General features: G+C 41.3%; 1 protein-coding gene across 1 annotated transcript in view; it reads right to left on the reverse strand.

The window, feature by feature from the left end:
• The window catches only part of CREBBP (CREB binding protein), a 94,658-nt gene that overhangs the window by 22,392 nt on the left and 48,221 nt on the right, over positions 1-24,045 (reverse strand). The window contains 16 exon segments of the mRNA XM_030958368.1: positions 592-680; positions 1,123-1,362; positions 1,563-1,681; positions 5,505-5,691; positions 5,919-6,098; positions 6,712-7,128; positions 8,542-8,730; positions 9,260-9,384; positions 10,571-10,624; positions 10,728-10,920; positions 13,376-13,493; positions 13,946-14,092; positions 14,544-14,643; positions 15,284-15,526; positions 22,231-22,344; positions 23,660-23,909. Coding sequence (XP_030814228.1) covers positions 592-680; positions 1,123-1,362; positions 1,563-1,681; positions 5,505-5,691; positions 5,919-6,098; positions 6,712-7,128; positions 8,542-8,730; positions 9,260-9,384; positions 10,571-10,624; positions 10,728-10,920; positions 13,376-13,493; positions 13,946-14,092; positions 14,544-14,643; positions 15,284-15,526; positions 22,231-22,344; positions 23,660-23,909 — 2,765 coding nt within the window.

The raw sequence follows: 24,045 nt of genomic DNA on the forward strand, positions 1-24,045 counted from the left end.
ATTAATAATAATAGAAACACCACGTCCTAATATTAATTAAAAAATAAGAGAAATTTTAATTTTCACAGCTTCTCATGGAGCCTCTGGGTAGTTTTTAATGCTGTTTCCAAGCTAATTTATATATAATGAAGCACAGACTAGGAAGGGGAAACATAAATCTTGCAATCAATCACTGTACCCTTGGCAAATTCTAGCACTAACTTGTAAAGAAACCTGCATATTTTCCTAATTCTCCCAGAACAAGGTAAGAGGATTTCCCAGTGCCTTTTTGCAGTCCTGCTCTTCTCCCTGCAGCAAGCCCTGCTCCTCATTTTATGGCAAACATGGACAACTTGACCTGCACTGAAGCATTTCATGGGGCAGCCTGGCTAAGAGCAAGCACTGAGGAACAGAGTGCCTCACACTGCAGCACAGAAAAACAAAGAGTCACCTGCAAAAGGACAGCGTGGAAACATAAAAAAAGAACTTCTCCCTGACTTGGCTGACAAAGGAAAGGAAAAGTTTAAAATCCTCCTCATCCTCTGTATGTGCAGAGAACTCAAAAGAGATCTGATTTCCTGAATAAGGGAAATCCTGGATTCAGGGACTTACCTGTTCTGGTAGCTGTAGTAGGCAGCGTCCCGGGGAATGGTACACAGCTGCTTGCCATAGCAGCACAAGGTCTGGGGAGAGAACTCATACTGCAAAACAAGGGAGAAAAGCAGCTTTACCATGGGGGATTTTGTACAGCAGGGGTCTACAAAGCAAACTGATCCTTGTGGGTATCCAGCTATTGTGAATTTACCAGCACTGCCCTCTCAATCTGGTGACAATCATCAACTCTAAAAGCAGCTGGCCTTTTCACCTCTGCTTTATGGGCATGGGAAACCAGGGAATTATTGTAATATTACTTATAACTAAAGAAGGTGTCCTCTGAGGGAGAAAACAACAACAATAATAACAGAATGACAGAGCTGCTATTGACCTTTTTAGCTCTGACCATATTTATAACAAAACCAAACTTTCTACAACCCTTCCATTCAGTATTTCTATTTCAAAACCAAAGCCCCCCAGGCTGGAGCTTTGTGTGCTGACTGCAGCTGGGCTGCTGGGAAGAACTCCCTGGGACACTGGGACACCCACCTTGCGCCCACAGCAGTAACCCAGGGACTGCATGACTGGGTCAATCTCCTGCTCAAACACCTCTGCCAGCTTAGTGCAAAACTTGTAGACCCGGGAAGTCTTGCGGTTGTAGAGCCAGGCGTTGTTGAACATCAGCCACACATCATCCACGTACTGCCAGGGCTCCTGGTACTGCCCCGTGTCCAGCTTGCGCTTGATGGTCGACAGATCCATGGGATTCTTCACAATGTCAAAATAATCCTGTAAAAACAGCAAAAAACACGGATTTTTTTTAAGGTGAAAAACCTGAATTTTTAAATTTTTTTAGGTTTTTCAAGATGTGGAAAAAAGGGAAAATGTTTACCTGAGCAAAGATAAAAATAGAAGAATACTTACAAATAAATAAATAAATTTAAAAAGTAGGAGAATATTTTAATAGGGTTTTCTGAATGCCAACTCACCGGAATCCCTAGGAGCTGGGGATCCACAGGCTGTCTGAAGGGAAGGGACTCTGGGTCCTGCCGGTACAAAGCCTCCAGGGTGGGCATGAGAGCCTGGCGCAGCTCCTCGGGCTTGAAAACTGCAAATGGAAGTCAGAAAGGTTAGAAAATTGCCCTCCTTGTTTCCTAATCTCTTGACTCCCCTAAAAAACCCCCAAAGAAATACATTAAGTAAAACTCTGCAAAGAGTTTTCCTGATCAGAGGTAAAACCTCACTTACAAGAGGCAAACACAGCCTTGTATCCACTCAGATCACAGCAGAGATATTCCCAAAATGGGGATATGGGAACAACTCTAGCCCATGATGATACATATTCTGTAGCATTAAAAAAACCCTCACAACTTACAGAGAATCAAATTAAATCAATTGTTTCAACATGAATGAACCTTTTCTCCTCAAAGGAGAGACGGAGCATAATTTTCCCTCCCTCCCTTCTAACCTTGCTCGCTATTTCCAAGCCAAGATTCCTCCAGCAAAACCCACTGCAGTGGGCAGGGGTGAGGAGCCAGCTCTACAGAGAGTGACCAGATGTCCTGAGAGCTGGCACAGGAATTTTCCTGGCCATGGTGTGCAAACAGTCCTGCTCTGATGGATCGTTAATTGATTTTGAAAGTGTTAATACTTCCAGATTTCTATGCCACCACTTGGCAACAGTGGCATGGCAACAGCCATGATTCTTTCAGGAGTGGCTGACAAGGACAAAAAAAGGCAATACATTTTCTGAAAAATAATGATAACTTGGAGAGTTCTTTGAACATCTCAGCAGTGTAATTACATTTATTTCCTTAGGAACAGTGTCTTTAAATAGGGAAGAATGCCTATCATTGACAAAAAAAGACAACTAAGGAAAGCAGGATGGCATCTAATATTTATCTACCTGGATGAAATGAGAACAATACCAATAAAATGGAGCAATTAATTCTGCTAAAAGCACTTGAATCAACAGGGCTCAGTGACCCTTTTGAGGCTGATCATTGCTTTTCTCACTCAAATGGTATTTTGGTATGATATAAATTGCTTTTTGGGACATTGAGATCAAAATCTATGATATCAAAGAGTACACACAAAAAAAGGGAAGACAAATTAAGCTGACACTACCCCATTGGTTGTATGATCATTTCAGCTGTTGCCACAATCTCACTCCCAACAAAATGGCAATTCTCTTCCATATTTATCAATACCATACATGCAGGCAGTTTTTCCTACTACAGACTTCCAAAGTTTTATAAACAACTCTTGCACATTATGTTATGGGATCCTCAAGAACAGAAATAAATAATAAATCCCATTAATGAGGAACAGTATTCCCTACTGCTCTGATTCAGACAGTTCATAATGTGATAATCTGAATTATTTCATTTAATGAAATGTAAAGGTCAAAAAGTACCTTTTAATAATCTATTCTGACTACCTGCTCGACACTGCTTTTAGAATTTTCTCCTGTAATAACATACCACTAAGCTACAGTATCTTTCACAGTAAATCCAACCTTATTTTAAACTCAAACTACAGAGAACCAGTGTGACTTTTGCCAGGTTCCTTAAAGCCTAATTGTCTTTGCTGATAAAGTTTATAACCCACTTTCATTTTGAAATTTGAAAAAAATCAAAGTGATAATCCAATTGTTATTTTAATTTATTACTCTGCCTAAAAACATACAGAAAGCTTGCCTTCATCTTCAGTTGCTCTGCCTCTGAGGACTATGACTAATACCAGCACATTTGATCATAGCATCTCCCTGTACATGGATTTTACAAGGAAGTTTTGTTTTTCCCACTCTCCTTTTTCCAAAATTAAATGCTCTCAGTTCTCCTCCAGTAGCTTGAAGACCTTTGCAAGGAGCTGGCATCCAGTTATCCCATTTTGTCTCGGATGTGTGGGTGGTAAAAAGAAAATGGGATCTTTGCCTGACTCACGATGACGTATAACCTACCAAAGAACAGTACAATGCTACCTTTTTAAGTTTTTTGCCTTTTTCAAACAAAGGCAAGTCTGCTTATGATTACTAAGGAGAAAATTCATAAAGGCAGATAAGATATTTTCAAAATTACAAGGACAGCACACACAGATACACCTCAAACCCAAACTCCTGCAAGTTTTCCATTATGCCTTACAAAGAAGTGAAGAAACCAGTAAAACATCTTCAAGGTCAAACTGAAGCTGCCACCTACAAGGAGACAGGAGCTGCCCAAAAGAGTATTATAGTGGGTTTTTGAGACTGCAAGGCAAGGAACCACGATCACCCTTTCTTGCTCACATTAGATTTGCAAAAAAAAAGGCAAAAAAAGGCTCTGCTTGCTAAATTATAGCACATAGTCCATGGCACCCCCCCTCAGTCCCAGCTTACTGTGGGATGGCCCTCAGGAATCTGCCTGCATGGGAAGGAGGAAGAATTCCCAATACTTCAGCAACCCATGCAAAACTCCTGATCAGTCTCTTCAGTAGTTTTAAAATACCACCTATCCCTTCAGCACACTTGGCAGCAATTACTCTCCAATACCTCTTGGTTTATTCAGCATTTTAATACCAAAGCTCAATTAACATTGAACAAACTCCTTGGTGAGAAAATGCCACCCTTTAAACTCATGTCTGAGGTTGTACCTGCCCACACAGCACGTGCTTTGCACTGCACAGTTACTGGGTGACAAAGCTTCCAAGATAAAACTGTGTCACCAAAGGAGGAATTGGAATACGTGGTGACCCAGCCTGAACTGACTCTGCAAGAACCTTCCCTGTGCAAGCACATTCCTACCAGGCAGCAGTGACTCCTTCCACGGGGAATATCACTGGCTCAGAAATGCTAATAAGCTTTTTTTCCCACTCCCTGTGTTAAATTTGGGTTGGAAAAGGCCCTGCCAGTTGGTTCTGCAGTGGGCTCTCGTTTGGGTGTCCCACTCTGCTGCCAGTTGAAAACATCAATCTGCAGAGAAATGTGTTTTATAGTGATTTATTACAGAAAGGTTATGGTTAGTAACCAAATGCAACCCAAAGCACATCAAGGAGATGTAGATTTTTTTGACATTTGCAGCATGTTGAAAGCTTCCCTTTGGTTGAAAACTAAAACTAACCACAGAAAACACCACTTCAATAAAGCAGATGCCAAAAGACAGAGGTCTCAAAACTGCTAAGGTTTTTGAGTCTGAAAACTTATCTTGCAGCCTGCCACAAAGCCTGCACTGCAAGCAGAGAAATATATTTCTGGTTTAATAATCTTATTTATTTCTTACTAACACAAGGCACCCAAACATTTATATAACCTGCAGCACCATGAAGTTCCCTTGAGTACAGATGCAGTCACACCTCAATCTGTGCTGACACTGCAGCTCAATTTAAGAGACTGCTGAGCAAATGAACACTACACTGAAAACTTTCAAGTCCTGAAAACACAGGACTCTAAAATAAACGTTAAGCCTCTTGCAGCAGTCCAGCCTCGGAGGAACAGAGGTTCAGGAGAGTTCAAGTGCCTGATTCTCAGAAAAGTGACTGACAAAACTCAGGATAAAGGTGGTGTGTGCAGCCTCTTAACAGGAAAAGAAAAGCAATGGATATCCTTGGTTACTGAAAGCACTCTTATCTGCACTGAGCTCTCCTCAAAGAGCACCAAGATGTACAGGGAGGGATTTATGTATTTAATTCCTCCAGCAATCACTGCCTTACTGCCTTGGCCCTTCTGGGCAGGCACTGCTGAGATCAAGGGCACAGTGACTTGCTTTTCTCACCTGATTCATGTAACATTAAAGGAATGCTACTTTCAAAATTAAGTTACAGAGTATCGATCTCCCAGAGCTCCACGTGCTGGAAACACAAGTGTAAAACAAACCTCCCAGCAGGAGCTGAGACTGTGGAAAACAAATGTTACTGAAAGCAAAGCACACAGGGGAACTCAGTGCTCACACACGTACTTTTCTTGCGGGGCTGAGATGGTGATGTGGATTGTGAAGTGGTTCCATTAGTGCCACTCTCCTCTTCCTCTTTAGCCTCTGCTTTAATTTCAGGCTTCTTTTCTTCAATCTCCATTGGCTCCTGCTTCAGTTCCGTTCCATCTGTTTCTTCTTTTATTTGTGAAGTTCCTTGTAAATCCTCCTCCACCTTAAGAAAGGATGCAACAAGAGGTACTGTTACATCTACAACCCAAACTTCAGCCATCAAAATATTAGTTTGAGACTGTTGAAGCACTTTCCATCCATGGCTTTCCTCAGGAGTTACTTTGCAGTAACGACCCTCCTCTCGCCCCTTAGCTCACCGAGTCAGACACATCATTAAGTGCTTTTATATCTATCACTGCTTTCAGTTAAGCTGTAGAGAATCTCATTTACCTCAGTCTTAGCTTCCACTTGTGTCTCACTAGTCTCTGGCTCAGTTTCTTCAGTTTTAACTTCTGATTTGCTTTCTAGCATTGGTGCATCTGGTCCTAGTTGCTGGGAATTCGTATCAGCACTAGCAACTGAGGCAGGGGTGGGGACCCTGTTATCAATACTAGCTGCTGCCTGGGATAGCTGTTGTAAAAACAGTACAAAAGAAAGACACTGCATATATAGAAATATTTTCCTTTACTAAAAATGAACAGCACAAAAAGAGACATGAGATGATATTCTACAACAGTGCAGAACATGGATACAGGTCACTGTAGCCAAGTTTTGATATTACACATTTAATAACTCTGCTTTACAGAGGAGAAGCCAAGGAAAAATTCTGCCCCAAAGAGGCTTCTTTTACAGAGAAAACACCTGCCCAGTAAAACACTGTACATTCCTTGAAACGTGCATTTGCCCTGGCTGTATCTTAAAAGGAAAAAAATCTATGCAAATCTCAGGATCAGAAAAGATTCTGATTATGGCCAAACAGAGCATTATGCCTGTTACACCTCATCTTTCTGCACACTGCTGCCAATTTTACTTTGAGCAGTCCGGCCATTCAACCCCCCCTCCTTCACACAATGCTGAGAACATCTGAACACACACATTTGACACACTTCTAACCAACCCCCTGGTCTAAAGCAGAAGCTGCTATGGACAGCTATGGGCTCTACACGTTGAGGACATGGTGCTACAGACAGGGACACTCGTGGCATGTCACGACACAAGGCACAGGGGACCGACTGGTACTTACTGGAGTGCCGGGTGGCTGTGCCTGCACAGATGTTGGCTGCTGCTGGGCTGGCTGTGGGGTTGGCACAGACTGGGGCTGGGCAGGGGTCTGTGGCTGCGGTGTCACCTGGGCCTGGGCCGCAGTCTGCCCCGTGGGGGTGCTCTGGGTCTGCGTGGCCGTGGGAACAGAGCCCGGCGTCGGGGTCGGAGTTTGTCCCGAGGACGAGACCGGCGTGGATGGCTGCGTGGGTGCTGCTGGCTGGGGAGGAGTCATTCCCGGGGGGGTTGGGTGCTGCATCGGTGCCATGCCGGCTGCAGAGGACACGGGAGGCGTGCTCTGGTGCAGGGGGGGCTGGGTCACCGGGGGACACGGCAGCTGCCCGCTCTGCGGCCCCAGCATGTTCATGGAGTTGGGAAGAGCAGCACTGGGAACCTGCCCCTGCTGGGGAGAGAGAGAGAGAGTCTTACAGAGCCTGGAATCACATTTATCCCTTCAATCACAGCCCCGAAGCCTTCTCTGACAGGATACTGTCAGTGCAAGCAGATCAGCCACAAAGGCTGCTGCTGCAAGTGACTGCTCTGATTTCTGTCATCGCTGCCATCAGCTCTCAAGGACCTTTCTCCCAGATCCAGTTGTGCCATGCACTAATTCCACTGCCACAGAGAGGGAATCCTCCCAATGCCAGTAACACAGAAACCCACAGGCAGCCTCTAAATCGTGCCATTAGCTGGGCAAAGGTCAGGCTTTGACACAAAATGGTTTTGAGCAAATATCCATTTTTAGGCCAGGACTCTGATGCAGCTCTGCTTTAGAGGGCAGGTCAACACATTTAATGATGGAGTTGCACAGAGCAAGACTTAAGAAGAGTCTTTTTGTTTTCTCTTGAATTCTAATTAAACTGCTCAAGATGCTTCAGAAAACCTGGGATTTGTTTTTCAGAGCAGCAACAATAAAGTACTCTGGATGTACTTAAACCTTTAAGTGATACATTTTACTGAAGATTGCATCAGATGACTGGTGATAAAAAAGAATACTCCATCCTCAAATGTAACTGTTACTCTTAGAAATACAAATCAGTTAATTTCCTGCAGATGAGGTTTCAAATTTAAAACACACTTCTATATTGTCTTTACAGAGGCAGTTTTACAGAAGTAAATGCATTGGGAAAAAAACGTTCACCACAAAGGCAGTCAAACAACTGAGCCAGGGGCCCATGCAACTGTAGATATTCCATCCTGAACATATTCCAAACTTGACTCGACAGAGTCCTTCATAACCTGATCTAAGTAATCTCTCAGAACTCTGGAGGTTTTAACAAGCCTAAATTACTTGGCCTCTGAGTTAAACAACAAGCCTTTCCCTCTGGAAAAGCAGATACTTTGGCATCATAAGCACAGCTGCTACTTCACTGACCATTATTGCAAAAGAAAAATATTACAGGAAAAATCCAACAATTTTTTCTCCAGAAGCAAAGAAGTTAAAACAAATTTTAGAAGATCTTGCCCAAGCACTTTATTATAATCTTAGATTTAAAGTTAGCTACTCTGGTCCACACAGAGACAAAACATATGTTCATAGGCATCCCATAAACTGATTTCTGATATTTCCCCTAAAAATCTCCTCAGCATGCATTTTAAGGGATTTAAATCAGGACTTGCAGGGCGTTGCGCCCCCATTAACAGATGTCGATAAGTTATGTGAGAGCTTCTGAAGAAGGCAGATGTAACCCAGGGTCCCCCAAAATTGGGGTGACTACATCAAAAATGGATTTAGAAATACAAATAAACAAATAAGTAAATAAATCAGAGCAAAATAATAAAGAGCAAATAAATCTTAGAGAATCCATCTCACCTGTGCCACCCCGGCCTGGGCGGTTGACTGACCCATGCCCACATTGTTCACATTCATAGCTCCAGTGGATGCTGGGAACTGGTTTTGGGGCAGGAATTGGTTCTGGGTAGGAGCCTGACCCATCATGTTGTTGGAATGAGCTCCCATCATGTTCTGTGGCTGAGGCATTCGGGAAGGAGACATTGCCATCTGAAAATTAACATCCAGATTAACTAATTACCATTTAGTATGATGGAGAAGGACAAAGGAAAATACACTGAAAACATCAAAAGACAGGACAAAAATTAAAAGGAAAATTGGCTTAATTACACTAACTGGAATTGGGCATGTGCCCATAACTTCAGCATTTGCTCCACAGCATTCACTATTTTTAACAGGTAACATTCAAAGTGCTAACTCTGTTTTGTTCCCTGGGTTGACGGAGAGAATCCAGGGGAACTAAAAATATTTTTGTTTTTCTAAAGAATAAAAACATGTTTTCATGTGGGAACAAAGAAGGTTTATATACTGCAAAGACAGTAGATGCTCTTCCCCAGATTGCTGGGGATTACTGCACCTGTGGCACGGGCGGTGCTTTTGGAACAAGTAAACATTGCAAACAAACACCTCGATAAAAGCCTGTCACGCTTGCTGCATTGCCATGAAGTGATCCCACAGTTTGCAGCAGTGCCAGGGGCGTGAGGGGTGGGCTGGGGTGGGCAGGGTGTGGGGTACGAACCGCGGGCACGGCGCCCATGTTGTTCATCTGCACCGGGTGGTTCATCGGAGACGCCGCCCGCGGTCCCAGCGGTGCTTGGGGCATCTGTACATTCCCTATGGACATGGGGTTAAACTGATTCATTCCTGCAAATGCACCCCCAAAACAACTCATTAGGAACAAGTCAGCACAACTGATGGATCTATATTCTACTAGAAAATTAACAGTTATTATGATTGCAATTCGACCGCCCTGTGCTTTATCTTTTAGTTACTTCACTTAACAGACAAATCAGGATGCAAAAAGTGTTTAGAACAATTAATGAAATACAATTTTTGGTGTCTTAAAAAAATTAAATGCAAGAGATGAAGAGTAGATGCTGGATGATCTGCAGAGATAGGATGCTATTTATAAATAATACCTTAAGATGGTTTCTTAAAATCAGGCATTTGCTTTGAAACAGCAATGTCTTATTCAGACATGGAATAAGGTTGTCTTATTCAACCTGAAATGGTTGAAGTAAATATGATAAAAATACATATGGGATGTATCAAGGCAACTCCAAGTCTCAAATCAGGAAATCAGGACAAAAGCTGGCAAAATGCTTTAACAGGGGTTGTGCTTTTCACACAAAACATTGAATCCCTCCAGAAAACTTGTCTAAAGCTGTAATTATGGAGCTATACTTGTTATCAACTTGTTCTTCTATTCAAATGAATTTTAAAATTATTTTATTTCCCAAGGACATTTCGACACAAATTTTGACTTAGTACTAACTCTGAACCAAGAAATAAAATAGCTGAGGACACTTTTTTGAAGGAAGTTGAAGCACCTAAAAGAAATGGGTTTGTTTTTTGGGAAAAAACCACCCATGAGCTCACAGCAGCCTCAGTGAGTAATAACAAGTGCTGTGAACAAGCTCCAAGGCTTTTTTAGATGCACTTTCCAGCAGAAACCAAGAAAGGCTATCATTAGTTACACAGATGTTAGGACTAATGTGCTGTGTTTCCAGCTACAGGTGTATTTTTGGCTAATTAACTGATGAAAACATGCCAACATCCTTCTCCCTTTACAGTGTTTTAAATGAGATTATCCACAGTATTCTTGCTTGAGCTGTCCTCTCTTTGGAAGCACTGAATTAATTCCCAATCCCCAGCAAAGTGCTGGATCCATATTGTTAGCACTGCACTGACACACAGAGCAATGCTGAAAAGAAGGCAGCCCCTCTAGTTCCTCCCTCCCAACACCAAAAAACCCCAACATAAGATCACCTTTTCTCCCCCAACATTTATTTTGAACCCATAAATTGCAATTAGAGAGGAAAACAGATACCTTGAGAAACCTGCATTCGACTGATAGGCACGGTTGGCATGGACATAGGCCCATCTGCAACACAACACAAGAAAGGTCAGCAAAACCAGTTCTAAACACAACCTCAGGATTTACTGGAGTCCAAAGACTCCTGGGAAGCAGCTCCAGCAGCACTTACTGGGTGGCCTGACGGGCTGTGCCTGGCCCATGGCAGCAGCCACCTGGGGAATCCCTGGGGGCTGGGGCCCAGGGGTCTGTAAGGCTGCTTGGTTCCCCAGCATCCCTTGTTTATGGAGACGAGATCTCCTCTTCTCCTCTAGCTCCTTTTGTATCTTATAGATCTTCTCTGCTAATAAATGATAGTATTCATCCTAGAAGGGAAAAACAAAGAGTAATCAGCAGCAGCAAAACTCATTCAGTCTACCTAAATACTGTCATCTGGTTTTGGGTTGGGTTTGTTTTGTTTTTTAATGTCTACATCTGCCTAATTGAAACACAAATATTTATTTTCAGAATCCTGTAAATTAAGACAGTCTACTCTGCTTTAATGCAGAACAGGAAAAAAAAAAGCTTCCAGAAATTATATTTGTTTTTGGCTACCCTGCATGCCTACTCTGAGTAAATTAGCAGGCAAAGGAGAAGGCTGGAGGTTCTCTGTTGCTTCAGCAAAACCCAGGAAGCTGTGATTTAGTTTCTAGGTGTTAATGATTTTTAAATGTTATTTTCATAATGAACATTTCCACTAATTCACAGGCAAAATAAAAAGATATTCCCAGCACAGTGGTACAGGACAGATGTTAAGGACAAATCAATTTTTACATAAAAGAAAGGAACTGCTTCTTTCCTAAAGAGTCTATCAACAATCATGGCAAGGGATAAACAAAACCAGACAAAACCTCACAGGAATGGAGAAAATTCAGTGAAAAATAGTTCACAGGCAGAGACAAGTAAACATTATATCTGTACAAGATGAAAAATCCATTTTACTCAACCCACACTGACAACAGATCCAATAAGACAGTCACAGTGCACACCACATTGACAATTTTGCTTGTCAAGAATTGCTGGACACACATCTGCCAAGTGATTATGCACCTGTTAAAGGCAAAAAAACCCCACAAACCCTCAAGACTACATTTTATTTGTGGGGCCACCACTAACCCTCTTAGAACCCAGGGTTATACAGAGCACAGAAATTGTTATTACATCAGGATTTAATAATTTCTGAAAACTTAATATGAGATATGTATTCCTCAGCAGCCTTGTTAAGGAAGTCCAGTCATGCAATATAAAGCTTTGTTTTTCAGGTCACTTCTCAGAGTTTCTCAAAAATCAGCACAGACACTTTCTGCTGTCCAGTTAAAAAGCTTTACAGCCCCTCCTCTTCTCAAGTCACTTCAGTTGTAAGCTCCTATTTGTAAATTTAATATTGCTTTCCCACTGCAAATCCTGTGCTCACAAGGAGCACACGCTGCTAGAACAGCATTAAACTCCTTACAATGATACTAATATGTTTTTCAGTGTCAAAGTAGAATGGGAGCTCCTCAAAAAGAAGGATGTAATTCCTCGTGGCATCGTTAACACATTCTGAATTACTGCTTTCTTCCAAGTTTGCTGCTTGGAGCCAAATACATTAGATGAATTCCAATAACAGAAACTTCTGGCCAGGAGGCTCTGACAGCTGTTTTGAGGGGTGAGGAGAAGATACTTCTGGGTGTTTGTCTGTCAAAAGGCATTTCATTTTACAATCAGGAGTTTGCTATGCTCATCCTTGCTGAGAAGGTATTTAGACAGCCAGGTGTGACCATGAAATCCTCCTTCTATCTAAAATTGGTCTCTACAGCTGCCAGGGTAACCACGGCTGAGCACACCCAAGTCTTCCTTGTAAACAACCTCTTGGTAGCTACAAGGAGGATACAATGTGGTTACTGAGCAGCACTGTAAGAATGGCCACTGCCTCTCTGCCTCTGGGAAATAAAACCTGCATTTCCATCTCCAGCTCTTCTGGCAGGTGGGCTGAGAGGGGCAGAAGTGTCTGACTGGATCATCTGATTATCACCTGAAATGCCACTAACTGCTCTCTTTAGATGCTCCTCCCTTGCTTAAGAAAGGATCTCAAGTTTCTGATCAGGTAGGATCTTGCTGGCTGTTTCTACTGGCACTAATATTGTTGTCTTTTCCAATGAAAACTTCTAGGGAGTGGTTCCTTTAGGGTAGAATTACCACCATGTCATATCCTCAGCCTGTCAATCAACAGGGCTTTGCTCCCTTCAAGTAAGAGAGATTTGAGCTGACATCTCTGTGCAGACAGAGCAAAAATTGTGAACTGCAACAGGAATTCTGGTTTTTCCCCATCCACAAAGAAGCCCGACTGACTTTTTATGTCTTAGTACAACTACTCCTGGTGCTGCAGAGTAGAGGAGAATTATTTCCATTGGTACAGGTGGAAGGTAAGCAGTGGAACAGCACTGGGTCCTGCAGAAAACCTCCAGTGGTAAAGAGGCATTAAGAAAAATTTAAAACTACTGCTTACACAGACAGCCAAAAAGGGAGGAAGTCAGTAAGGGAAACATCAAGAACTGCAAGCTGTGCTCCAAGCTTCTTGCATTTCAGGAGGATGCAAGCAGGGATGGAGATGGTGTCTATAGCTGAATTAGCTTGGAGTGACATAAATCACATGGCTTGGGACTAGACAAACACTGTCACAGACAGAAAACACGACTTTCCTCATTAAGAGGGCAGTGAAATGATTCTCTGGGGTTCTCTTTACACTTCTAAGATTCGTGATACTACTGTTCTTTGACATGTTGGACTGAAGTCACATACCCTACTATTAGCAGATTCATACATATCTCCTTCCACTTTCCTGGCATAAGCCACCAAGTTCTCCATGCGGCGATCCTTCAGTGCTGCTGGATCAGGAGTGGGGAAGATGGCTTGGACACTGCAAGGACGGAGCAACAATAATAGAAAAAGATCTTCAGAAAAAAAACCCAAAATCAGTATACAGCTTTATGATAATCACCCTGGATGTTTCCTTACATACCAGATATGTAAAAGCATATCAAAATGGTTTAAAAAATAGTATTTTACTATTTCTCACAAGATTAAAACAAACCAAATTATGAAAATAAAGTGAGGCTCAACAGTCTGGAATCTAAATAACTGTTCACCACAGCAGAACAAATTTACTAGCAATAGAAACTAATTCCATGCCCACTCCTTAATGAGCACCAAGAACAAACTGAAGAGGAGAATTAAAGGTAACAACTCATCCTGAGTGTCCCAGCACCTGAGAACCACTACTGATAACTTTCTTTTCAGCTGAATAGCACAACTACTGTATTGAAATTCTTTAAAAACATCGAGAAAAAGGCAGCCTTGGTGAATACTTACAGTTTATGCACTAAATGATTGCGCAGGTCCTGAGTGACATGTTCATGCCATGCTTTCCTTACCCCGGTACTCGAAGGAGGTGCAGCCGTTGGCATTGAGCTGAGGTTTCCAACATTGCCAGAGTTTGTGCCATCATTCATTAGTGGGCTGAAATAAAAACAAAAGGGACTGTTAGAGTACCAGAATGCAGAATTTTGTTATAGGTTTGATGCCTGAAGCAGTTTTTGAGTTGTTGCTTTCATCACTTTTAGCTATTGCATCAAACATTCTTTTAAATGAAATTTTGGCATCAACAAACTGAAGCAGCAAAGCTCAGGAGTTTACAAGGCACATTCACAGTGCGAATGGTAAAGAATCACAACTATGAACTTAAAAATAAAAATATTCTTCCTTTGGGACTTCATTTAAAAGCAGTAAATATTGTGGGGCTCTCAGGAGGCACAAAGTGGCAGCTCTGGAACTGAAACAGGAGAGAGAGCAGAGCTGTACACGTCCATCTCCATGCCAATACAGTCAGTTCTTAAAGCATGCTCTTATTTACTTTCATAAGCATGGAAATAAATGTTTAATTGAGCAAGAATGAAAATGTGTGCATTACTTATTTGTCCCAAGGGATGTTGGAAGAGCAGTTTCAGAAATTAGACCCGGTTGCTGGTCTGTTGTTATTCCTCCTGTGGGAAGGTTCATCTGGTTGGCTCCTTTGGGACAAAATTAAACATCATTGGTACACAGTTCACAATTTTGACAATAATATGACAAAACTGCACTTTACTGACTCACCTGGCTAACTAAAGAAGCAATTTATCAGGTTAAGTATTTTTATAACAATACCTGCTGTGCTGCACATACATGGCTATTTATGGAACCAAGTTACTTTCAGTCTGAACTACAAAAATGAGTCCATTAAAATTTTAAATTCATAAACTCTTAAGATTAGATCAATAAGCTATAAAGAAGGTAATACTAGCAATTAAGATGCAAAAAAAAGAAGTATTTGAGACAGAATTATCTGTTAGAACAGGGGACAACTGTTAAACCAAAATCCTTCAGAAATTCTGTCTGATCACGTCAGAGAATGAGCTATGGGCTATATTTTAACAGAATGAGCTATATTTTAACAGAAATCTAAACGTCTGCTATTTGTCAAAAGCATTACATTCAAAACTTTCTAATATTCAAATGTAAATTAATGGTAGTATATATAAATAGTGTATTTTTAACTTATTAAACAACACGAACAGACAGTCACTATTCTGACCAAACAAAATAGCAGACTGTGCTAAAAATTCAACATCAATTATTTTAACTCTTTTTTTTCTTGGTCTTTTCTCCACTTACCCAGTGCATTAATGGTCCTCATTTGCTGGTGAGCCTGAGGCTGTGCTGGCTGCTGGCCTTGGACCTGGGGCTGCAGCTGTGTTTGGGGCTGGTTGCCATATGGCAGCCCCAGGGCAGCATAGGCTCGTTGCATGGAGCTGGGGTCAATTGGGTTGGGATTGCTTAGTGCTGGAGTGCTCTGCTGGCCCGTGCCAACAGAACCGATGGAATTCTGGATCCCACCTGCTGGAGACCCTAAAAGGGCTACAGAGAAGAGAAAGGATAAGAGAAAATTAAAATTCAATGAGGATAAGGAGTAAAACCAGTCATGCCAAGAGTCACCAGAACATGCACATATTCTAAGATACAGATATTTTTCTGCCACAGGACAGAACAACTGTGGGAAAACTCAGCCTTTGATTCTACAGGACAGAACCCACCCTGGCTATTAATCCATGCAGTCTAAAGAGAAGTGCTGTAAATTTCAGGCAGATAAGCCCATAATTACTTGTAATAGATATATAGTACAGGCTCCTATATAAGGCTAAATAGGATTTTCATGCTTGGGGACAGTAAACTAAGGGGGAAAAAATTTAATTCCTCTACTTCCCTCTTTCCCATCAATCCCATTTTAGGTCAAAATATTTGGCTCCAGAACAGAGATCCTGAGTTCAGCAGAAACACTGTGTCCTTGGACACAAAGGTAATACTGAAGATCTGTTGGTAGAAATTTTCATTGCGAGCAGTCATCAGATGAATCCTCTGAAGGCCAAATTACCTTATACCCCAAGTTACTCAGAGATATGAAAAACCCTGAGGAGTCTCAGATTGTACTGGCTAAATCTAAAATAAGTTGGAGAGTCAGTAAGGGGTTGAACCCTGGTAAATAATTTAGATGATGTTTAGGTATTCATTAACCTATATGGCTACCACAACCAACCTCTCCCACCACACAGGTGTATGGAAGAGTCATTTTCCTTAGACAGGGAATGGAAACAACAGGGAAAAGTAGTATTTACTTGATCCAGAAGAGAGCAAAATTTTGCATTCTGGTTCTCATTTTAGCTGCCATTCTAAGTAATACCATGTTCCCTGGTGAATGACCCATGCAGTACAACCCTCAGCACAGGGACACTGCATTTTGATAATCAGGACTCTGGTAGAAGTAACACTTCCTTCACATTTTCCCCCTTAAGTAATTAAATATGTAATGTGCATTACAAATGTGTGAACTAAACTTAGCAACAGTAATGGCTCTTAATATAGGCAACAATAACTGTTTCATTGAAATATTAGTAGGGGCACGTGGTTAGATAAAAAAGTCAGGAAAACAAGCCTTCTGAGACATTAACAGCATTATCCTGGATTTCTTAAATCCTTACCCACTATGGAAACTGAATCACTGAAAGAGATACACAGGCTTCCAGCTTCCACCCAAGAGAAAACACACACATTGCAGAGTCCAGACTTTTCCCTCACCAGATGAGAAATCAATTTGATCTCATTTGCCAAAGAACTACAAATAAATAAACTCAGATATCTCCCTCTCCTGAATAAGCAGCCCTACAAAAAACATCCTTTTTCCCCCCAAAGGACAATCCACAGTATTTTAAATGCTGGGATTACCATAGAAATTAAGGCTTATGTATATTTACACTCTGTGGACACACTCACAATAACTTCTGAACTCACTGATCACTTCCAAGAGAATTTAAAAACAAAGGCAGAAGCTGATTAAGATCCTATCAGCTTAATTAAGAAAAAAGACATATTAAAGAGCATCTCTATGAATTCCTCATTGGACTTTAATGTAATACTCTGGAATCACACAACCTAGCAGAAAGATGTCTTTACATTACTGCAAGCCAAGGAATAGGAAGGTTAAATAGCACAAAAGTTGTGGCACCCTGGAATTTAAAAGGCTTCAGAGGCTGCTGTGACAGCACAGATTGAGTCAGGAGCTAATAGGAATTCCAGCTTGTTAGAGGATGATATTCCACCAGAAAAATTAGGACAAACCCCCCCAATCTGCTTTCAGTGCTGAAGTGTGGAGATGGCAGAACACCCACAGGGGATGCCAATGTTTGGGAAGCTGGGAAAGGCTCAGGCCACCCCACAGAGGAGAGCCCAGCCTTCCACCACCCCTCACGTTCTGGGGAAAAACCAGTGATTGCCTGAGCCTGCAGGCTTGGCTTGGAGCTCACTTGGACAGGTCCAGCCCCTCCAGCCCACGGCTCTGGGCTGGGCTTTGGCAGCAGCTTCAGTCACTACAAAGCACAAGTTCAGTCCTTGTGTTAGAACAATGTTAAACTATTTGGCCTCAGCTTTCCTACCAATTCACAACTCAACAGGATCCTGTTCTGAGTATTTCCCAACACCAGGAACCTGGTTTTGAAGGAGGTTTTTTTGTCTGTTTGTTCACTGGTTTCATATGAAGGCATGACATTATCTGTCAAACAAGAAGATGGAGGCAGAGAATATTAAATTTCCACTCTGGAGAGACCCAAGTGCAAATGCTGTCCCTTCTGGGGCAGATACTGCAGGAAATAAAGTCAACTAAAATAAACACAGCCCTGGAACAAACACATTAGGCCACTGCTACGTGAAGCAATGTCTACTGCAATTTATTTTTCTTAACTGGTGCTTCAGACGTTGAGGAGCCCATGACAGAAGGTACAAGTGTGAAATGAGCTCTGTATTTCACATTCTAAATGTTGTAAAGACAACTGGCTCTGTGTGCCCCACTGTCACTTGTGTTTATGTAGCTGAGGAGGGAAAGTTCAAACAAGTTAAGCAGCCCCAGAACTTCCTGAGCAGCCCCAGTGCCCCAGAAGGCACCAAAACCATCAAAGAGCAGCTCACCTGCAGAATTCCTGTCTCAGGTATTGTTTAATGTCTGTCTCAGGTGCTGTTTAATGACACTGCACTCAGGTCTTCTAGAGGGGAACCCCTCCACCTAATTAAATTTATTTTAAGTACAGATCCCTAATGCTATTATAAGTATGAATGCCCAGCACTCCTCTAACCTGACCACTTCAGTGAACATGTTAAACCATTTTGGAGAATTTTAAATTCCTAAACTTCTAAGATTAGATCAATAAGCTAGAAGGAAGGTAATACTAACAATTAAGATGCAAAAAAAGTAGCAATTGAGACAGAATTGTCTGTTAGAACAGCTGGCAATTGTTAAACCAAAATCCTTCAGCAACTGTCTCATCACCTCAGACAACAAGCTGAGGTGATTTAAATTTAGCCATGCTGGTTTAAATGTTTGATTTTGCCTCTGAATTTTCTAATTGAGACTTGTTCTGTCCTGTTCCTCACTCTGTTCATCTCTGTGGCTGGAGCAAAATTTGTGCTGGTGCCCTTGACTCACCTCAGCACAAGCCTGTCCTGCCCTCAGAATTAGGCAGGTACACGAAGGTAAATGCACACAATCATTTAATTAAAGGCTCTATCTTGAATCAAATAATGGGGTAAAGATTTTATGAGGAACTTGAAGCAGGAAGTGTCAGTTTTAAACTTCACCACCAATGCCATTTTAATTTTTATTTAAGTTAAGCATTAAATGATAAGCCTTCATAAGCATTGGATCAGTCAATCAGTGGAACTCCTTATTCCATGGACTATTATCTACCATGTGGCTCCATGGGATAACTGATGGGTCACCATTAGATGATTTCCAGCAATTGAAAAAAAACAAGAGACATGTTTTGTTTGTAGATTTTACAGTCACTGACAGTAAGACTTGAACAAGCTGGATTTCATTTTGTTTTCACAGGAAAAAGACTCCACTGAAGAAGTTGCTGCCTCCTCCTCCTGGACACATTTCCCTGTGCATGGATGCACTCACTCCATCCTCCTCTGCAAAGGATTGGCTCCCAAAAGCTCCACATCCAGGTTCTCTTCCACGTCCTGCCTGTACTCAATAACCTGCTGCATCAGCCAGCTAGATCATGGTCCCTGCTTCCATTTCCCTCATCAGATTCCTGCTCCTTCATCCCTGACTTCACGTACACCAGAATTTCTGGTGTTTTCTCTAAAATCACACTTTTAGATGAAGAGTAGCTACTTCAAGTTTCATCTTTCTTAATCCAGCTTTCTCCTTGCTGTATTTTATTTAAAATTTTCCTACAAGGAGACCAGCTCCAAGTTCACAACTCCCCTTTCCAGTCTCATTCATCTGAGGGGGGATCCCAGGGGTTTTCCAGGGTCCCCTGATCCTGGAATCATGCACACCAAGTGCTGCACATGGGGATGGCCCAGGACATCACAAATGGGAGCAGATCCAGGAGCTGTGGCACAACACACCTGCCCTGGCCAGGAATGGAAGAATTAAGGAGCTCAAGCAAGTGGATGACAAGATGAATCTTCAAAAAAATAACTGACACAGCTACAAAACTAGGAAATATATCAACAATTGTTTGCAAAAGTTTGTGACTCATATAGTGTTGGGCCCCTAACAAAAACAAGCCTTCAACCCCAAAATATTTCAACCAAATTTCAAGCCATTACTTCAAAACACAGGATTCACTTGCTTATTCAAAAGAAAAGCTTAATGTTTTACCATGTGCAAAATAATATTTGTTTTCCAGTTTCCCCTGCTCCCTCAGAGGTATATGGGACACACAATAAGAACCATGTGGAACAAAAAGAATTTTAAATTTGTCCCAATATGTCCTATTAACAAGTCAGGTCACTATCAACCATTACAGTAAAATATAGTTCAAGAGTGTTTTAAAAGAAATAAAAAAGGCAATACAAAAGAAACCTAGCACAATGTTCTTTGCAAAAAATCCCAGCACTAAAAGACCTGCACAGAAACAGCTCCAAGGCAATAACCTAAACCCCAGGACTTTCCAGGACTTGCAGATCCCCAAGGAGTAGGAACAGAAAGCTACAAAAGCACAGGAATGACTGTGCATGGAAGTGAGGCACCACCTTGCAATGGCTCAGCATGCTGAACTGCAGAATGTTCTAAAAGGTGGGCACCCTTTGAAACAGCTTCTGAAAGCCCAGCATGGCCACACCAGGACTGAAATAACAACAGGAAAACAGGGATGGGCCCAGGAAGGGGGTTCTGGACTCCCTGCAAGGAAGGCATAGGAGAAGGATCACTACACTCCTCATTCCTTTTTCCCTTTCTGAATGTTCTCTGTATTCTGCTAAATGCAGACTCCTTCCTCCTCCCAATTTAGTAGGAGCTACTGTGAATTATTCTTATAAAGACAACATTATCTTCCAGTCTAAAACTAACCCAGCTCTGCTTAGTATCCACCTGATCAGGCACAACATTTAAAAATGACCATACCAATGTAAATCACTTCACAAACCTTCCTGAATGCACAAAAAGGGGTACCTTTTATAATACAGCTAAAAAAGTACTTTAAGTGCTCCTCTTTCACTTCCAATATACCATGAGGTGTTATGTGTATGACTCAGACATAATCCAGGACAAAGAACCCTGCACCACTGGTTTATCGATTAACTGAATAGAAGGTGATTTCAAATTTACACCCTCCATATGCAACAAGAGAGACAAATTCTACACTTATCCACTATAATTCTGTTGCAGTCAGACAATATCGTATTTGATTCCATAGCAAAATTATTTTTAAGGCTTGTTTATGTTCCAGCTTTTGTTCTCTTATGATCAGCTGTATGAGCAACCAAACAAATGGTGCACAAACTACTTTTCACCAGCAGCTTGTATTGAAAAATACAATTCTGTTCTGGTAGATGCTGCTAGCACTTTGATAACAACTGTGTAATAAGGATGTTAAGCACAAATGGACCACGTCATATTAAAAAGCAAAGCTTTCAACACATTTTTCAAGGGTCAAACAAGTAATCACTTGCAACAAATTACTACCTTCAAAGCACAAGATTTATCTTGTTTACCATGGAGAAGTTTGGTAAAATAAAAACAAAATCCTGAGCTCCAAGTAGCTCTACAGTTGTAATTTTTTCAGTTTGGAGGAGGAAAACCCCTACTTAGACCATAAAGAGAACACACTCAATGGATAATCATGGTAGTTTTAGCAGCTACTCTCCCCCTAACCTAGGAGCAATTCTCCATTCTCCAAGGTTTACTGGAGTTCCCCACTGCAGTCTCAGTTTAGCTGGAAATTAGCAGAATGCTTCCAATCCAATTCCAATGTACAAGCTTTGCAAGTCCTGCAGCTATTTTCCACTTCTTAACCCTTATTTAAATATACTTAGGCATAACATGACTTAAGACTTCTAGAACTTTACATCGATGCTGTAAAATGTTCCACCCTGGCATCTTTTCAAAGGACTTGATGAGAAGCAAACCTACCAATATAAGTTGAGAATTTTCTTTTTCAGAGCAAAAAGGAAGAAGAAATAAACTACAAATGGACTGGCCCCAAGGATCAGTAACAGCTCAGCTATTATAAAAACCAGGCATGATTTACAGAGCTACAGCTAATCTATACCAGTGTTAAATGCAATGATTAAGACACCCAGACCTTTTTACATGACAGAATGATTTTTTCAAATATTTTTGATTATTTTAAATCATTAGCATTTTGATTTAAGTTGTTTCTAGCAGGAAGAAACACAATCAAGTAGCTTATCTCCTCCCCAAGCCCCCACCTACATCCAAAACTGCTTCATAGCTGGAATCTATTGACTTGCCTCACAATGGAACACCAGTTAGAAGTTGCCACACCCTTTAGAAAAGATGTGTGCTTGAGCTCAGACTTCCCCAATATTGTGTATTTAAGTACACTTATATATTTAAGTATTTAAGTATTACTGTATTTAAGTAATAAATTGCATTCAATGATCAGAAATGGAAATTCACTGGGATATTTATCCTTGTACAAGACTGTTAACAGCTACTAAGTTTGTTGGGATACTGTCAAGAGTTTATTGCTCCACTGCACATGTGATCAACTGGGTTTGAGAGTTTCAATGGTGACAGCAGTAAGAGAAATACTCACGTTGTTGGTTTCTTTTGTCACTGGCATTTTTCAGAGGAAGGCACACGGGACAGTCGTGCCGAGTACAATTCTTCCAGTGGGAGATGATTTGTCTCGAAGATGCACAATGAGCAACTGCAGCAAGGGAAAGCAAGAGTTAAGAGTCACTCCTTGGTTAATTGGTTTTGAATTATTTCATTTTTTAGAACATTTCTATTCTTCAACTGGTTTTGAAGTATTTAATTTTTTAGAGTAACTCTACTCTTTCTCATTCACAAGCAATATTAAAACCACAAACAAGTAAATTTTTTTGTGATCCACCAGCAAATGAAGGAAACTAGTCCTAAAATTTAAGAAAAAGACATAGTGGACACTACACCCTCCTTACAGAACAGAGATGAAAAGGATGATTGCAAAGCTACACTGCTACCATCCTACTTCCAAAAGGCAAATATTGCAATACTGTACATATAACTAAACAGAATTGAAATGTCTTGTGATCCAAGTGCAAATGAAGGAAACTATTACTGAAATTTAAGACAAAGACACAGTGGATATCACACTTAATACAACAGAGGAGATGAAGAAGATGCTTGCAAGGCTATACTGGTACCACACTACTTGAGGAGGGCAAATGTTGCATTCTGTTTTCGAAACTGGCAGAGCTGGGAGCAGCTTAACCACAGAGCCAGTGCTGACACTCCCTTGTGCCAGGCACAGGGGACCCTCGGGCTGAGAAGAGCAATGTGGTATTTTTGGGGTCCCCCGTCATTGGAAAGAATGATGAGTCTGACTCAATGTTCTTAGAAGGCATATTAAGTATATTATATTATATTATATTATATTATATTATATTATATTATATTATATTATATTATATTATATTATATTATATTATATTATATTATATTATATTATATTATATTATATTATATTATATTATATTATATTACGGTATTATATTACGGTATTATATTACGGTATTATATTACGGTATTATATTGTATCGTATTGTATTATATTGTATTACATCATGTATCATATTATATTATATCATGACATATGTCATATCATATTATATCATATCATATCATATAATGCTATACTAAATATACTAAAGAATAGAGAAAGGATACAGACAGAAGGCTTAACAAGACACTAATGAAAAACCCGTGACTCCTTCCAGAGTCCCGACATAGCTGGCTGTGATTGGTCATTCAGTTAAAACCATTAACATGAAACCAATCAAACAATGACCAGTTGGTACACAATGTCCAAACCACATTCCAAAGCAGCAAAACACAGGAGAAGTGAATCAGACAATTATTGTTTTCATTTTTCTCTGACGCTTCTCAGCTTCCCCGGAGAAGAAACCCTGGTGAAGGGATTTTTCAGGAAACATGGCAATGCCAGAGCAAGGCTGGGGCCAGGGAGGGCAGGGAGGGCTCACCTTGGCAGGCCTTGCCAGCCTGGCAGTGTGTCATGTGGTTGAGGACGTTCTTCATGGTGCGGCAGTGGGGCAGGGCGCAGGCGCGCACCTCGCCGTTGGCCTGCTCGCGCCGCTGACACTTGTGGGCGTGGAGCAGCAAGACCAGCTGCTGCTGGATCAGCTTGCGCTTCTCGGGGTCTGCCGTGGGCCCGGTGGCCATGGCCTGCGTGGGGACCATTCCCACCTGCTGCACTTGGGTTTGCATCTGGGACTGAGAGAAAAAAGGAGAGTTCAGCCTTGTGCCGGCGAGCCGCAGTTCTGTCTTCGTCTTGTTCTTTATCCCAGAAGTCTTCACTGAGCTACAAGGGTTATTGCAGCACTCTCAAACATTTCTAATGCTCAAACAA

Source organism: Camarhynchus parvulus, chromosome 14, assembly GCF_901933205.1.
Source record: "Camarhynchus parvulus chromosome 14, STF_HiC, whole genome shotgun sequence".
In the NCBI taxonomy this organism is placed as follows: domain Eukaryota; kingdom Metazoa; phylum Chordata; class Aves; order Passeriformes; family Thraupidae; genus Camarhynchus; species Camarhynchus parvulus.